We start from the raw sequence: 16,382 nt of genomic DNA, 5'->3' as shown, positions 1-16,382 counted from the left end.
TGCGCTCCAAGCCCGGAGCCTGTGAGAAGGGCTCTGGCCTAAGCTCTAAGACTGTTTGGGCGCACCGGCAGCCAGTCAGCCAGACCCTGCATTCCCACGTGGCTTCTCTGCCTTCTCTGGGCGGCCAGAAAGGGCGAAACTCAAGGACCACAAGCAGGCAGACAGGATGAGAAAGTGGATGTATGTGTGCATGTTCGTGGATCCAGGCGACGGATAGCCGACCCGCACCGCACCCCATTCCGCAAGCACCCGGTTCTCCCAGGCGCCGGGCCAGGGCTGCACAGCACGTCCCATATCCGACTCCTACCGGTGCCCAGCCTGCACCCCGCACCGACCCCAACCATACCCGGAGCCCCGCCCCTAACCCCGCACCCTGGCCCCGCCCGGCCCGCTCCCCCCCCACACCCGCGCGCCGCCCCGCCCCTGCCCGCTGCTTGGGCTCAGCCCGCGACAGCCTTGCCTCAGTCCTGGGAGCGGAGCCCAGAGCGCAGCAGCCGAGAGCGCCCCGGAGTCCGCGCCCAGGGTCCCGCCCCGACGCACCGCGCCCGCAGTGTCCACTGTGCCCGCTGCTTCACGGGCTGGCATGGGGCGGCCGGGTTGAGCGCCGCACCTCACCGCCAAGACCCGCCACTCTCCAGTCGCGGCCCCTGAGCGCACCGGCGATGGCGAAGGCGACGTCCGGCGCCGCGGGGCTGCGGCTGTTGCTGCTGCTGCCGCTCCTAGGCGAAGGTGAGTCCTGGCTGGCGTCCTCGGCGGCTGGGCTGAAGTTAGCGCTGAGCGCTGAGCGGCGGAGGGGACGCTTTCAGAACCGCGTTTGTTGGCGGCGGGCAATGGGCAGCAGGTTGCACGGTGGCTGGTCGGTCGGCCTCAACTGGGAGTGAGGTGGCGATGGCCGGAGGCGGGCAGAGCGCCGCGGGCTCAGTGCTGGGCGGGTCTTGGCGGGGAGAGCGGGACGCGGGCGGGTCGGCGAGGGGTCGGTGTCCAGAGCCCAAGCAGCAGCCGTGCGTCTTAGGCTGGTTTTGCCTCCAGCCGCAGCTACGTCTTGGAGCAAAGCGGACGGACCATTCAGGCATTTGGGCACAGACAGGAGCTAATGGGTCAGGTAGCCACAAGATGCCTGCGACCTGCGCAGGGAGTTCTATTTCTGCAGAAGATCACTGTGTCCTGGTTTTCTTTTCGCGCTTCACTTCCGTGCATTCTCCTCCAGCTCTGTTGTCCCAGCTGGCTGAGTGGAGCAGAGGCTCTTTCATAGAAGATTGCTTTTCTCTTGTATTTTTGTTGCCCGCGTCTTTAAAATCCTAAAAGCCTATGGTTTCTGGGTTGTCTTCCCCCTGAGGGCCCTCGGTGTCCCTAGCCCTACCCGGCAACCAACAGACTCCTGTACCGCTGGCCTAGACTTACCTAGAGGGGCGGTTTTTGAGCTATAGGACGGCTCAGAGCGCTTCCGACCATCTTGTGGTATATGCGCTGTAGGATCCCAGTATTAGGTGTGGCCTTGGAAATGTTGGTCACTGCCCCCACTGCCAACCTCAGACATAATGAACAACAAGGCTGAAGAACTATTGACCGACTGTCTTGGCTGCACATTTTAGAGTCCCTCAAACTCGTCCTAACTTGACCCTCTCCTAGAGTACTTAACATAGGCACCAAGCATCAAGTTTTCCTAGGAGAGGGAAAGAGCCCCGGCTACCCTCCCCCACTCCTTACAAAAGGAGGCTTTGGAAACCGAAGTCCAGTCACCCTGCCTCTATCCTCAGGTCCTTCACAGACTTTATATTCACAGACCTTCCCAAGGTTTCATTTGTGGTTCTGGTTCCTCAGCACAACAGAGACTGGGGCAGAATGGGTGCATGGTAGAAAGAGAAGGCAGGGGAGAAGCCCGTTCCTTTCATCGGGGAAGAATGGAAATGGGGAGTCTGTTTCTAGGTTTGGGACTGTGGGGTCACAGTCAGCAAGGGGGAGGCAGGCAGGAGGCTGTGCACAGGACAAAAGTAAACACAAAAGTTAACACCCGAGTTCTAAAGCTATCCTGTGACTTTGGGTTGCAATTTTGCAATGTGGGTGTGTGGTTAGTTGTGGGAAGCTCATGTGCTGGGCAACCTCCCCATGCCCTTCCAGCCTTAGCTGGGTGTCTACCAAGTCCTTAGGGACCAGGCAGGGGTGGGGTGGGTCTGGCCTGTGGCACTTGTGGGATGGCAGGTACCTGACACTTGAGCTAGGTAATCACAGTCATCCTCCCCAATCCAAGGAACATAAGTCCCTGTCACCTACCACCTCCCCTGGGATGATCAAGAAACCAGGATTAGCAGCACTGGGGGTGGAATGGCAGCCCTGCATCCAAGAGGAGACAATTGGATCCTTTGGAGAGGTCTTCAAGGGCTCTTAATCAGAAGCAGCAGCTGTGGGGCTGTGGAGCTTTGCTCTCTTGGAGCTGCTCTAGGCTGCTACTAGGGAGCCCCCGGGGCTCACTGGGCACACACAGATGGGGAGCAGCTTGGCCTCCATCGCCCTCTTGTGGAAGCAATGGTCTAATGGCCCTGCCTGTTGCTCAGGAAATGGGCTGGGTCTTTAGAGGTGATGGGCCTTCCTTAGCTTACATTCACACTCACTTATGGTCATCACCAAGTCACACTGCACCCTTTCTAAGGAAGACATGCTCATGAGATTTGTAGACATGTACTCTCACACATTGTGGCCTTGCTCCTTACACCCCCACCCTCAAGCAGGTACCCCTGGAGACCCAGCCCCTCTCTACCTACTCTTATGTACTAGGATCTCATATGTACACCTAAAGACACACACCCCTAAACCCCTCATATACTTGGACACTACCCATCATCCCCAGTTTTCCTGGAACTAGAGTTGAGGAACCTCCCTCTAAAAGTTATTTGAAGTTTTGGGCTTTTCAATGCTCAGCACAGCTACAGCTCCATCCATTGCATGGAAAAGGACATGAGTCCTGGCATCTGGGGCTCCCTCTGCATGTCCCAAGCTAACCCACTTCTGCCCTCCCACAGCTTCTCAGCAAGTGTCTTGCCCCTCATCTTCCTGACTTCTTGGATCCTTCAGAGTGAGCACCCAGGGACACAGCTTTATTTCATTTTTTCCTTTACATCCTCCCCTGTCTTTGGCCAATGAAGACTTGTCCTGCCTTACTGGGTTTATCTGAGCCATGACCTACCTCCCCCATCCCAGCCACTGAGCCCCTCTGGTCTCAAGGAGCTGCCTGCACCCCTCACTCTGGACTAGGCCAGCTGGTGGGTTCATGAGGGCGGAGCCTGAAAGCAGATAGCAAATGGGAAAGTTTATTGAGTCCATTCACTAAATTGCCTTTATTCTGTAGAATTGCTTTAGGGACTAGCTAAGTAAATCACTGTTTCCTTGGTGGTGTGAAGAAAATGGGAAGCATTCACGTAATGGGGCGCTAATGGCCTTTTAGCCAGGGGAGGAGAAAACTAATTTAAATTATGGTATCTGTTGAAATGGGAGCCCGGGGTGCCAAAGGGATGGGAGGCCCGGAAGCCACCACTTCCCCTGGGGCCTTCCTTTCTCTGCAGCTTAATAGAGGACCCTCTAGGTCCTCTTGCCTTCACTGGGGAAGGATGATGCCAGCAACAGACTCTCTATTTGGGGCTCACAGCATGCTGGTCCTTGTCATCATACTGCCAGTTTATTAGCTCACTTTATTTTCCTGACACCCTACAAGGGCTTTGGTTTTATTTTCCCATTTCACAGATGAGGAAACTGAGGGTGCCCCAGTCTATGGACTCTGGAGCCCATGGAGAGCACAGAGGGATTCTTCCACCCCTAGTCCTCTACCTTTCAGCAAGCCCTTTCTCAGGCCATTGGTGGTGGGTACCAGGGTGGAGCTGAGGAGGGGTCCTAGGAGAAGAAGTGACTCTGCACCTAATCACCCACTCTTCAGGGCTCTGGGTACCCTGGGGACAGCCTGGCCCAGATCTCAGTGTGACATGTGACACTGTGCTCACACACCTAAGCAGGGCCCCCTCTGGATCTCAGCAGAGTTCTTAAAGGGGTATTGCTTTCTTTGATGTCAGGGTCTGTTTAACTGGGAATCAATACCAGGCATGGTCCTATAAGAGCCAGCCCAGAGAAAGACAATATGTGCTTTGGGCATGACAGGAAAATATCTATATACTAATGTGGTACAGCCATGTGGCCAGGATACCCAGAATGTGGTCCTTGCACCCCTCATCTGCCTGGGCACCAAGCATCTGATAGAGCTGCTATGCTGAGGAGAGGGATAGAAGGACAAGAGGACTAGGCTTTAGGGGTGTAGAAGACTGGGGACAGACTGGGAGAAGAAAGCACCCAAATGGTATCCAGGAAGCAAGGGCAGAGTTGAAGAGGCAATCCACCTCTCCCCTCATGTGGCACTTCCTTCCATCCTTGGGCAAGTGGCCATGCTTGCACTGTAGAATTCCCGTTCCTGAGGGGATGGAGGAGGATTCCTCCTGGTGCCAGGGCTGTACCTTCCTTCCCTCCAGGTCCTATCAGTCTGAAGATCTCAGTTTAGGCCTCCTTCTTTTCCATTTCTGCTGTGCTCTCCTCCTCTTTCTCATTTCCACAATTGTTTTCTTGTGCAAGTGACTTAATAGTAACAATAATGTAACAATGATCAGCAGATGAATTCCCCCCAAAGAGGAAGTACACTGTGCTCAGGGCTTTTCTACTGCTGTGGATGCATTTGGGGAGACCAGCAGAAGGGCCCCTTGAGTTGATATGTTGTTGCTTCTCATGAAGAGAAATGTAAAGTAAATAGTGTGTGTGTGTGTGTGTGTGTGTGTGTGTGTGTGAGAGAGAGAGAGAGAGAGAGAGAGAGAGAGAGAGAGAGATTGATTTCACATAGAGGTCTACAACAGGCAGCAAGGCAAAGTTGGCATGAGAATGAGGGGTGCAACCACAGGTGAGATGCTGGCATGGGGGACCTTCTTTCTTCCAGGGTCTGCAAGGGCTATTCTCTGTGTTCTGTAGTATGGGGATGCTTCAGTCCCAGGGAATCTGTGGAGTCAGTGTGACTGACTCAGAGGTCAAGTTCACAGGTCTCTCTAGAAGCTATGACTTGGTACTGCTCTCTTAGGCACTGAATCTGGTTGGGCTGGAAGGGATTAAAAGTTTACAGACTTCTCAGAGTCTGCTTCTTCCTTCCCCCGTCCCACAGTAACAACCCTGGGTGTAGATTTTAGGGGCGACAGAGACTGTGCCTCCTAAAGCAAGGCTTCAGTGCCCCTCTGTGAACCGTGGAGAATAAGGCTGTCTCCTGATTGAGGCCCTAGAATACTGGGGAGTCCCTGTGGACTGAGTCTTCCTCCTTACTTCTACCCAGTCCCCCCACCATCTACCTTCCCTGAGCTCTGAGACCATAAACAGGTTCTGAGCCAGCCTAGGCCTCTTTCAAGCTCTGGCTTCTAACTGCTTGATTGTTATCCCCCCTGAAGACTGACAGGTATAAAGCCAGTGAATCCCTGAGCTGTCCACGTGAGACCATGTACAGTGCAGGGAAGGACAAGAGGAGACAGCAAGGTACTTCTGTTCTTCCCCTGATGAAGCTGGTTCTTCCCCCTAGAAGCTGTTCTTCCCCCTAGAAGCCTAGCTGCGGAGTAGATGACACTGATGGGACCTTGAAGGTGGTTGTTCAGGCACCACCTGGACCCTGAGGAAAGCAGGTGGCCAGCCCTGAGCAAACACTTCTATTTGCATTTGCTTCATGGGTGGCTCCACAAAGTACAGCACCATGAGCACTAACACAGAAGAGTCACCGGTGCACCAGGACAGTGAGTGCTCACACGGGGGTCTGGCTGGTATAGACTTTTCTCCTTGACCTCACTGATACCCAGTGGGGCTGGGCCTGGGGCTCTGCAGCCAACAGGCCATTTAGTTCTGGGACCTATTTAAGGGAGATGTCTATGGCCCTGCATCTCAAGTCCTGAGTAACACGAGTTCCTCTCCCAGTTTGGGGTGGTGGCTGCTGCACCTCACTGTGGTCTGGGCCTTAGATCCTCTGTAACATGAAGTGCTAATGTCTGGGTTTTGCAAAGCCCAGGGTGCCCAGGATATATCTAAGAAGTAGGAAGACCCTGGAGCAAGAGGTAGGAGAGGCTGGACAAGGTTCAGCAAAACTGATTCCAATTTCCCATGTGTGCCTTTGTGATTCCAGAAAAGTCTTACCTTTGAGTTCCAGAGAGGGGAAGAAAAAAAAAAATTTCTACCTCTGAGCCTTTGGACCCACCCATTCTACAGAGTTTTGAGGCACCAGACCTAAAGGAGACTGTGTCATTTTGCTTGTGTTCCACAAGTCAAAATTCCATCACAGGGCCCTTCTTACTGCAGGGGAGGCTGGTGGTACGGAGAACACAGGTTGTATCCCATGCACATTCCTTGGGTGTCTCCATACTTTCAGTCTATTCACAGGCTTTTCCATGTAGGCCTCTCTGAACATTGTTCTGGTCAACACAGGAGGGCTGGTCACAGAAGCTGGAGGTGGGAAGAGGTGGCAAATTATTACAATTTTATTTATTTATTTATTTATTTATTTGGTATGATTCATGTAACTGTTTCTCAGTGAACAGTATAGTAACACTTGGCACATTCAGTGTTGTATGGGCATCACCTTTTTTTTTGGTTCCAACACATTTCCATCACTCCAAAAGGAACTCTATTACTGTTCCTGTTTTCCTTCCCCCTGCCCTGGCAACCACCAGTCTGCATTCTGTCTGTGGATTTGCCTATTCTGGATATTTCATGTAAACAGACCTTGCACCTGGCATAACTCAGCAATCTTGTTTTCAAAGTTCATCTACTTTGTAGCACATGCCAGGATGTTATTCCTTTTTAAGGGTGAATAATATTCCGTTATATGGATATACCACTTTTATGTATCTGTTCATCTGTTGATGCACATTCGGGCGTTTTCCACCTTTTGATTTTATGAACAATGTTGCTGTGAACATTGATGTACAAGTATTTGAGACCCTGTTTTCAGTTCTAAGAGTGAAATCGCCACCAGGCACAGTGGTGGTGGTTCATGCCTGTAATCTCAGCAGCTCAGGAGGCTGAGGCAGAAGGATCACAAATTCAAAGCCAGCCTCAGTAATTTAGTGAGGCCCTAAGCAACTTAGTGAGACTCTGTCTCAAAAAATACAAAGAGCTGGGGATGTAGCTCAGTGGTTAAGTGTCCCTCCAATCCCCAGTACAAAAAAAAAAAAAAAAAAAAAAAAGTATAATTGCTATGTCCCACCTACATTTTGGTTTTTGAGGAAATATAAACCGTTCTCCACAGTGGCAGGATCATTTTACATTCCTACCACCCATACGCAAAAGTTTACAATTTGTCCACACCCTCACCAACACTTGTTAATTTTTGCTATTCAGTTTGTTTGTTGGTTTGATTGATTGATTGAGTTTAATCCTAACATAAAGTAGGTACAAAGTGGAATCTCTTGGTGGTTTTGGTTTGCACTTCCCTACTTACTAGTGATGTCCAGGATCTTTCCATGTGTTTATTGGTCAGTTGTGTATCTTTGAAGAAGTATCTGTTCAAGTCCTTTGGCCATTTTTTAATTGAGTGGCTTGTAATATGGTTTACTTTGGTCTGGTTTCACCAAGTACGGCATCTCAGTCAGTGCCTGAGCCTCAGGTCCCTCATCATAAGGGGTCACCTGATGTCCTCCTGTGGGCATCGATTCACCATTGCCCCCTGGGAGTGTGAGGTTCTCAGAAGACCTGGACTCTAAGGCCACTTGAAGCACAAAGGTACTGGAAGGAATGGTGTCACAGCTAGTGCAGGAGAAGCCAATGCCCTGGAACCTCCCAATAAAGGACAGAGAAATGGGAAAGTGCCAGGAATCAGCAGCCTCCACCCCCACCCAACAAGGCAGACTACATAGGAGCCCAGGGCTGCCCTCTCTCACTCAGCCTCTATCCAGACTCTAAAAATAACCAGGCAGATCCGATATAAATTGATTACCGTAATTGTAGCTGTGATGTCATGCTCCTAGCCCTGGAGCCCTATTCCAGAGACGGCAGTGCACACAGAGGCAGTGGCCTCCTCTTCTACATCCCTAGTCTGGAGGCCAGCATGGGGATGGGAAGGCCTTGACCAAGGAATGGGAGGAGGCTTTTATGGGCCCCAGCAGTCTGATTTGGTGCAGGGGACTGCAGCTGGTGGAGAACTGGTCTCCCTTGGCAGGTGCTCTGTGTCCAGCCTGCCCTAATGGGGCTCCCAGGAAGAGGTTCTGTCCCCATTCACAGCTGGAGATGTAGTCAGAGAGGCTGAGCACTGAGCTGAGCCACACACAAGTAGTGAAGAATGTGGGCTTGGGCCCACACCACCCCTGTGTTTCTACTCTTCATATCATGTTGAAATCTCTTCTTTGGATCTGGGCTCATGCTGTGTCTTATTGTCAGAGTCCTAGGAGAACACTTGTGGTCCTAATCCTGTTCTGGTGCCATGTCCCTCAACCCCAAGCTGCCCCATCCCCATAGATCAGAGCCTGCCCCAATTTCCCTCACACCCACCATCCTGCCTCTCAGCCTTTGGTCAGGAGGCTTATTCCATGAATGTTCCTGCACAAACTTCACAGGGACTCAAAGAGGGGCAGAACTTGAGCTGAGGGAAGCCTTAACTTTCAGTGCAACACTCTCATTTTGCAGATGGGGAAACTGAGAGTCAGAGAGAGAGATGAGTTGTCACATCTGGGGTATCAGTTAAGGACTTGTAACACAACTCTCTTCATCCCCTTCTCTGCATGACCACTCAGGTCCTGGGGTGGGGTTCCCTTTTATTCCTGAAGTTGAAGCCTTCAAGATCTTCATACCCAGAAGCTTAATCACAGGGCCCAGATGCCGGTGATATGCCCCCAGCACTGGTGTGCCATGGTGCCTCCAGGATCCCAGGTTGTCTAGCCCCCGGCACTGGTAGGGCCAGAACCTGATCTCTCAAAGGTTCCCCAGCTTCCTTTTCTCCATCCTCCTACTAGAGCAGACACTGGGGCCTTCTTTGTGCCTTCCTCTCCAGAGAGACACCTGCTTCTGCTCTAGACACTGAGGTGGCCTCCCTCCTGAAGGCTGTGGCTGCTATTGTTTTAGCCCATGATGAGGAGGACACATCTGAATCAGGGCTGGCCTTCCAGCCACCTCCTGAGAACTGCAGCAGGGCCCAGTCTTCCAAGTTGGCTGCTGGCACAGGAAGACTCACTTGACCCAGTCACTTTGCAAGGTGCCTCTTATGGATACGGTGCCCCCAAGGACTATCCTTCCCCGTTCTCCCCCTCCCCTACTTCCCCAAGGTGCAAGTTTTGTATAACTCTACTCAAGTTTAAAAGCAGGAGGGCCTGTATACCAAACTTGGAATATCCACCTTCCCAAGCGTTTGGTAACAACAGAACCCAGTGAGGGTGGAGGGAATAACCCCTCCATGCTCAGTTCTCTTCTGTTCAGTGTGGATGGGCATGTGAGACCTCTAGCACTGAATGGGTGCCTGGAAGTTGCTCCCTCCACACAAGTGGCCATTATTTGCCTGACCCTAGTGGGCAGGCACTGCCTAAGCAAACTTCTTCCTGGTCTCACCTTCCTGGGCCTTCACCCCATTTCACTGAAATATTAAAGAGTCAGTTTGTACAAGGAGGTTCTTGAGGCACCTGCATTTTTGAGGAGGCTGAGGGAAGGTTATTTACAATGGTTACTCTGGTGGCATTTTTTGGTCTGGGACCTCAGGCAAGTGACCTGGAGTCCCAGGTCTCAGGACCCTGGCTTTTCTGTGTGTACAGTTGTCACTGAGCAGAAGAGCCTGGGCTAGACTCTAGCTTAAGTGCTAGCTCACTCTGTGTCCTTGGGCAAGGTACTTAACCTTTCTCTGCCTCAGATTACTCCTCTGTGGGACAGGAATCCTAATAGCCCCTACCTCGGACAGTTGGTGGTTTGATGCATGTGACATGTTTAAAACAACCCTGTAGAAATCTTGGTTAACATCGAGCATGACAAAAAGGGTACTGACGATGAGGTGTAAAAATGCTCAGGACCAACTCTGGCTTGAGGAGCTTTGAGATATGTGGGGTGACTGGTTTGTTTAAATTAGCATGTGGACATGCTCTGAGTCATGGTTTCCTGCTGGGTGCATGGACAACAGCTGCCCAGTTTGGAAGCACCAGGGTCACAGCCGGTGATGTCTTATCCCTGTTTTATTGAGGCTGGTGTACAATGCAGTTGACGGGGGTCAAGGAGCACCACAGAAAGCCCTGGAGCCAAGGGGGTCTGGTGACCTGCCCCCGGTCATTGGCAGGCCACTTGGGTGGTCAATCCTTTTCTAGTCATTATTTGCCCTAGGAAAGAAATTAATTGTAACCTAATTGGCAGTTCCTTTGCATAGAAACCGGAAGGAGCTGCCAGTGAGGCTGGTGATTAAGTTGGTAGCAGCTGGGAAATCACATTTGGGCAAGAGTGTCCATCATCTCGACAAGGCCACTGCAGCTGGTCTGAGTGGGTGTGGAAGTGTGGGTGGTGGCGGTGGCACATGCTGAGTGCAAGGCTGGGGCCCAAGACCTTCAAAGCAGAAGGTTGGGTCTGTGTGCAGAGGACAGTCCTGAGGTGCCAGCTCCCCCAATGCCCAATAGCTCCCAAACTTTAGCCCTGTCCCAGAACCCTTCCTCAGCTACAGCAGAAGTGAGGAATCCTCATAGCCCCTGCCTCTGACAATTGGTGGTTTGATGCATGTGACCTGTTTAAAACAGCACTATAGAAATCTCAGTTAATATTGAACATGACAAAAAGAGTGCTAGTATAGGGTGTAAAAATAGACGGGACCAACACTTGCTGATGACCTAGGGGTATAGGAGAGAGGTCCCAGTTGCAGTTCCACTATGAGTGTGAGATATGAATGTGAATTCTGCACTGACATTTCCCAGCACTGAGTAGGAATAGAGATGTCTTCATTCTGTAGAGGGAGCTCAGGTGACATATATGAGAAAGAATTCTACACAGTTTGAGAGATGTGCCACAGGTATGCAAGGATAGCTGTGGTTCCTCCTCTGTTCAGTTGCTCTTACAGGCCACCAACCGCCCTGCTGACTGGGGTCGCAGTAGGACAGGTGTTTTGAGAGACACTGCACTGCATTCTGGATCCTCTGCTTTACTGCATGTAGAGGACCAGACTGGAGGGATGACATGGCCAGAGCCTTGAGAGTTGTGTTGTGCATGAAGTCTGAGCAGGTGAACCAGGAGAATTTGGGGCACGAGACTTAGACAGAAGCCTCGGGAATAGGAACATGGAGATCCCCATAGTTCATTTCAGGAAGCCCTGACATCCCATGTGTACTAGGATAGCTGCTTGTTCCTCCCTCTGGGCTGGGCATCTAGGTTTCTCTTACCATGTGTTCAGCCCAGACCAAGATAGCCACTCAAACCTCATGGTGCCTTCAGAGGCACAGGCTTCCTGCTGAGGGTTGTTCACGGAATTTTGAAAAGAACAAATCAAAATCTAGGGCTGAGGATGCACTGATGACTAGTATTGAACAATAGGAAAATAGCTGGCTCAGACAATTATTGAGCACCCAGTACATACACTAAGCTATCTATACATCTGCAGAGAGTAGCATTTTCTTGATGGTTGTGCAGAGGCTTAAACTCAGGACACCAGGATTGAAACAAGCTGTCAGACTTTCCACAAAGGTAGCATTGGCTTGTCAATACAGCTGGGCCAAGAGCCAGAAGCCCAAGCAGTTGGTTCCTATGTACCATCAAGTTACTAAAGCCTGCCTTATGCCTTTCCTTTACACTTTCTCCAGGGCAGGCAGCAGGGAAGTTTCTGAGATTCAACAATAAGCAAGACAGATCCACTGCTGCCCCTGTGTGTTTTTAAAGCACAGCTTTCTTAACACATCTAGCGAGGGCCAAGTCTGGCAAAGTTGCTTTCATTTGGAAGCCCTCAAAGCCGTGAGAGTGGTAGGTAGTGATGGTGGAGGTGGTGATGATGGTGGTGGTAGTGATGGGAATGGAAGTGGTGGGGATGAGGATGGTGACAGGTGCTGTTATCTGAGAACTTCATGTGCATTGACTCAGTTTAGTTCCTGACAGCCCTGTGAGATGGGAACTTTGAGTCTCCTTGGGTGCATAGGAGAAAACCGAGACACAGAACCTGTATCCCTTGTCCAGGCCAGTGCCCCTACCCTGCCACACTCACCCTAAATGGAGTCCTCTCTTGCCTGGCACAAGCTGCTCAACATGCTTCTTCTGCCAGGTTCTCTAAATTCATGACTTTCTGGTCCCAAGCAGCTAGGCTTCTTGTTCCAGCCAGCAATTACCACCTGCAGCTCTTTCCTTCTGAACTGCCCTTACTATCTCCATTGCCTTCAGCCCACTCTTCCTGCCCCTCTGTCCTGGCTGCGCACTGTCTCCTCTTCCCTAGGTGCTGTACCCCTTAGGACAGCTGCTTCTCTGGCTTCAATCTGTGGACAGCTCTCCTGCCTGCCTCTCAGTCTTTTTTAGAATGGGCAGTTTAGGTCTGCCCAAGCCCCTGAGAAATAATATTTTAAAACTGATAACAGAGACAGTAGTGCCACATGGAATCAGCAAAGCAGGGAAGCACCTTCCACATCAGGCACACTAGACATGCCCCAGCCTCCACAGGCACACGCATGCTTCCTACACTCTCAGGTAAACATGGCCCCCAAGGCCTAGGTCCCCTCAGGACTCCTAGAGCTGGTATTTCCCTCTCAGGCCCTCCTCAGCCACTGCTCGAGCACAGTACAGCCATCTCATGTGACTGGCAGACAGATGGTACATCACAGAGGTGTCCAGTGCTCCTGCAAAGCAGTGTCTTCTTTCTTCTCTGCAGGGCTATCAGGGGACTTGGTGTGACTCTCCTCAGGGTTCATCCCCAGGATGCAACACCTCTGGCTCCTCAGATTGTTCCCACCCAGGGTTTCTACCTTTTCAGATGGAGCAAATGCATTGACTGAGCATCAACATGTGTGACAATGCAGGCTGTTCTGACCCTTGGTCCATATTACCTCTGCATCCTGTGATCAGTGGAACAACAGGAAGTATACTTACAGACCCCAGAGTCCACTTTCCTGATAGTCCTGTTGAGGGCTATGGGCATCCCATTGTCAGCAGCCTTACATTCTAACATGTTCATCTCTGAAACCTAGGAGTACTCACTAGGGAAGGGGCCATCTATCTGTTCCTCACCAGCAAGCTCTCTGCCCTGCATAGGGACTGTGTGTGTTCAGGAGCCCTGGTCATTTGAGTCCATTTCTTGGAGGCTTCCAGGATGGCTATTCCCTTGGCTACTCAAGGAAGTGCTCAGGACCCATTTGCTGTCACTTCTCCCCAGGTGGGTGGGCAGTATGGGGAATGGATATTAGTTCTTTCTATATGGCACTCCTAACTATCCTGGGGACCATTCTCTAGAGATATTAGATGCTTAAAGGATGTTTCTGCCACACACCAGGGCCAAGAGCATTGTATGGGGAAGGGCACCCCCAGCTACATGAATATTCCACACAGTTGGGGAGGCACCAGGAACATGGCCAGTCCCACCTGCTCTCATTGCAGAGACTCAGACAGCTCTCTGAACTCTCTGGCTTTGGTTCTTTCACCCTCAGAATTGTGCTAGTGAGAGACCCCAGGAGGATGGAGTGATGACTGAGAAAGAACAGGTCTATTCCAGGAAAAGAACTGGGGGACACCTGTCTGCTTCATACAAATGCCCTGAGAGTTAAAGGAGTGGAGGCCATCCAGGTTAGGGCTTGCAGTGAAGGTTGGAACTAGAACAAGGGCTCACCTGGGGCAGCAGGTGGGACTTGGGTAGGTGGGGAGAACAGGAGGGAGCTGCACCCTGGACCCATGACAAAGGCTGGGCAGAGCCAGTGCTGAGGCCTGGAGTCAAGGAGCAGATAATGAGAATGTGTAGGCTGCACATCCAGGCTGTGGTTGTGCGGGAGTGACAGGGTGCACTGCACATCTGTAAGCAGGCCAGTGCCCCCAAAAGGCACAGGAAGACACCTGGGAAAACAGATGTGTGTGGTAGCTGCCTCACACAGGTGGGAAGCCAAGAAGTCACTGAATCTCCAGGGTCAGAGGCCATGAGAGCTATCCCCCAGGTGCAGGGAAGACAGGGAATTGGGGAAATGGAGCAGGATATAGTTAATCCAGCATAAGAAGCCAATGCCTCGTGGTTGTTAGTAATGCTTCTGGGGTTGGCACCTTGCATGTGTAGATAGAGGCTTGGAAGGGGAAGGATTCTGCATTAGAAGATATTCAAGACTGACCTGAGTCTAGGCTGCCTTCTATGTGGGACCTTGGGTGGGTCCCTGCCTTCCCCAAGGCTGAATGTGCTGAGTCTTGTCCTGGGGCCTCAGATACCCACCTAAGGCACTTGGATCACAGCACACCATGAGCCATGGGCTCTTTCCCCATCAAAAAGTAAAATCTAGTCAGGCACAGTGGCACACACCTATGATCCCAGCACTTGGGGGGCTGAAGCAGGAGGTATTTTATCACTGTGATGGTATAAGACAAAACTCCAGGCCACTTTATCATTGTATTCCTTCTCATTATTTTTAGTTCTTCCTTTTGATTTTAAAATAAATTTCAACCCAAATAACTTTTGTGGGCCCTGGGCACTATACACATGCCACCTGCTAGGGCAGATAGTGCCATCAGGAGCACACAAGCAGTTGTACCATGGCTGCCTGTCAGGAACTGAGGCTACCTCCTCTGTAGGCTTCCTGGCCCCTCAGTCCCACCAAGGATTGGTGCAGGTGAGCAGGCCAGTGTGTGCCCTCAGGTCTCCCCTAGTCCTGCATGCCATGGTCTTGTGAGTGACTAGCAGCCAAGGTAGGAACTGCCGTGGAATCCAGCGTGCCAAGGTCTTTACTCGTCCTGTGGCAGGCAGCCCGTGAGTCAAGGGTGAGATGCCAGATGAGCTGAGATTATTGCTTTTGCTTGACCTCAGTCCTGGCAAATGTTGTAGCTGTGGGCACTTCTTTAAAACTGGGCTCCCCCAGCAAGACACCAAAAACACAGGCAACAACTATAACAACCACAAATGGATTGGACTACATTAAAAGTAAAATTTTCTGTGAAGCAAGGACATAATCAATATGTATTTCATATAACCCATGGAATGGGAGAAAATATTTGCAAGTCATATATCTAATACAGATTAATATCCAGAATCTAAAAGCACTACTATAACTCAACAACAACAGAAACCCAATTCAAAAATGTGTTAAAACATTTCTCAAGCAGAGATTTACAAATGGCCAATAGGATCATGAAAAGATTTTCAATATTACTAATCATTAGGAAAATGCAAATCAAAATCACCATGTGATACCACTTACCACCCATTGGGATGTCTACTATCAAAGAAATAACAAACAACAGATGCTGGCAAGGATGTGGAGCAATTGGAACACTTGTACACTGATGGTGAGAATGTAAAATGGCACAGCCACTGTGGAAAACAGTATGGACGTTTCTCAAATAGACCTAGTAATTCCTCTTGAGTATATACTCCAAATAATTGAAAGCAGAGTCTTGAAGATATATATTTATACTTATGTTCACAGCATCATTATTCATAATAGCCAAAAGGCAGAAGCAATTACACATTTATTGATGGACAAATGAATTAACAAAACATAGTATTTGCTAAGGCATATTATTCAACCTTAAAAAGGGGAGTAAATTCTGATACAGGCCATAGCTCAGATGAACCTTGAAAACATTACGCCAGGTGAAATAAGCTAATCACAACAAAATAAATACTGTGTGATTCCTCTCAGATGAAGTTCTTAGAGTGGTCAGAGTCATTAAGACAGAAAATTGAATGGTGGTTTCAGGGGTTGGGAGAGGAAGGAAGAAGGAGTTGATATTTAATGGGGACAGAGTTTGAGTTTACAAGATGAAAGTAGTTCTGTGGATGGATGTTGGTTATGATTTCACAGTTATGAATGTACCTAATGCCACTGAAATGTTCACTTAGAAATGGTTTAGCTGGTCAATTTTTTGTTATGTGTATTTTACACATAACAATTTAAAATAATTTTAAAAAACAGATTCTTATTACTCCCTCCTCCAGAATTGTCATTTGCAGTAGAGTATCCCATAATCTATGCTTTCTTCCTAAAAGCAAAATTAGATGACAGTCTTGTGCAAAAGCAGCCTGCAGCTGCACAGAGCACCGTGACCACAGGGCCTCTGCAGCCCGCTGCAGGTGCCCCACCTGTGCATGCGTGCTGTGGTGGACAGCTACCAGTTGGCCATGCTCCTTGGTTACCAGTAAATCATTTCCTGAGCTGAAGGTGAGTGGTTTTATTCTCAGCCTGAGGTTTGTTTGCTCAGAGCTGGCTGCTGGC

At 50.3% G+C, this 16,382-nt stretch overlaps 1 protein-coding gene across 3 annotated transcripts in view; it reads left to right on the top strand.

Moving 5' to 3' along the window:
- Positions 1 to 442: 442 nt before the first annotated feature.
- Positions 443 to 16,382, top strand: part of Ret (ret proto-oncogene) — a 53,104-nt gene continuing 37,164 nt past the window's right edge. The window contains exon 1 of one of the 3 annotated variants that reach the window (XM_048807553.1): positions 443 to 729. In XM_048807553.1, coding sequence (XP_048663510.1) covers positions 663 to 729 — 67 coding nt within the window. In that variant the 5' untranslated portion in view covers positions 443 to 662. The remainder of the gene's footprint in view (positions 730 to 16,382) is intronic. The other 2 variants (XM_048807554.1, XM_015498961.2) reach the window with 2 other exon arrangements.

This window comes from Marmota marmota, unplaced genomic scaffold (genome assembly GCF_001458135.2).
Source record: "Marmota marmota marmota unplaced genomic scaffold, marMar, whole genome shotgun sequence".
Taxonomy (NCBI): domain Eukaryota; kingdom Metazoa; phylum Chordata; class Mammalia; order Rodentia; family Sciuridae; genus Marmota; species Marmota marmota.
This window is presented reverse-complemented; position numbering and strand designations above follow the sequence as displayed.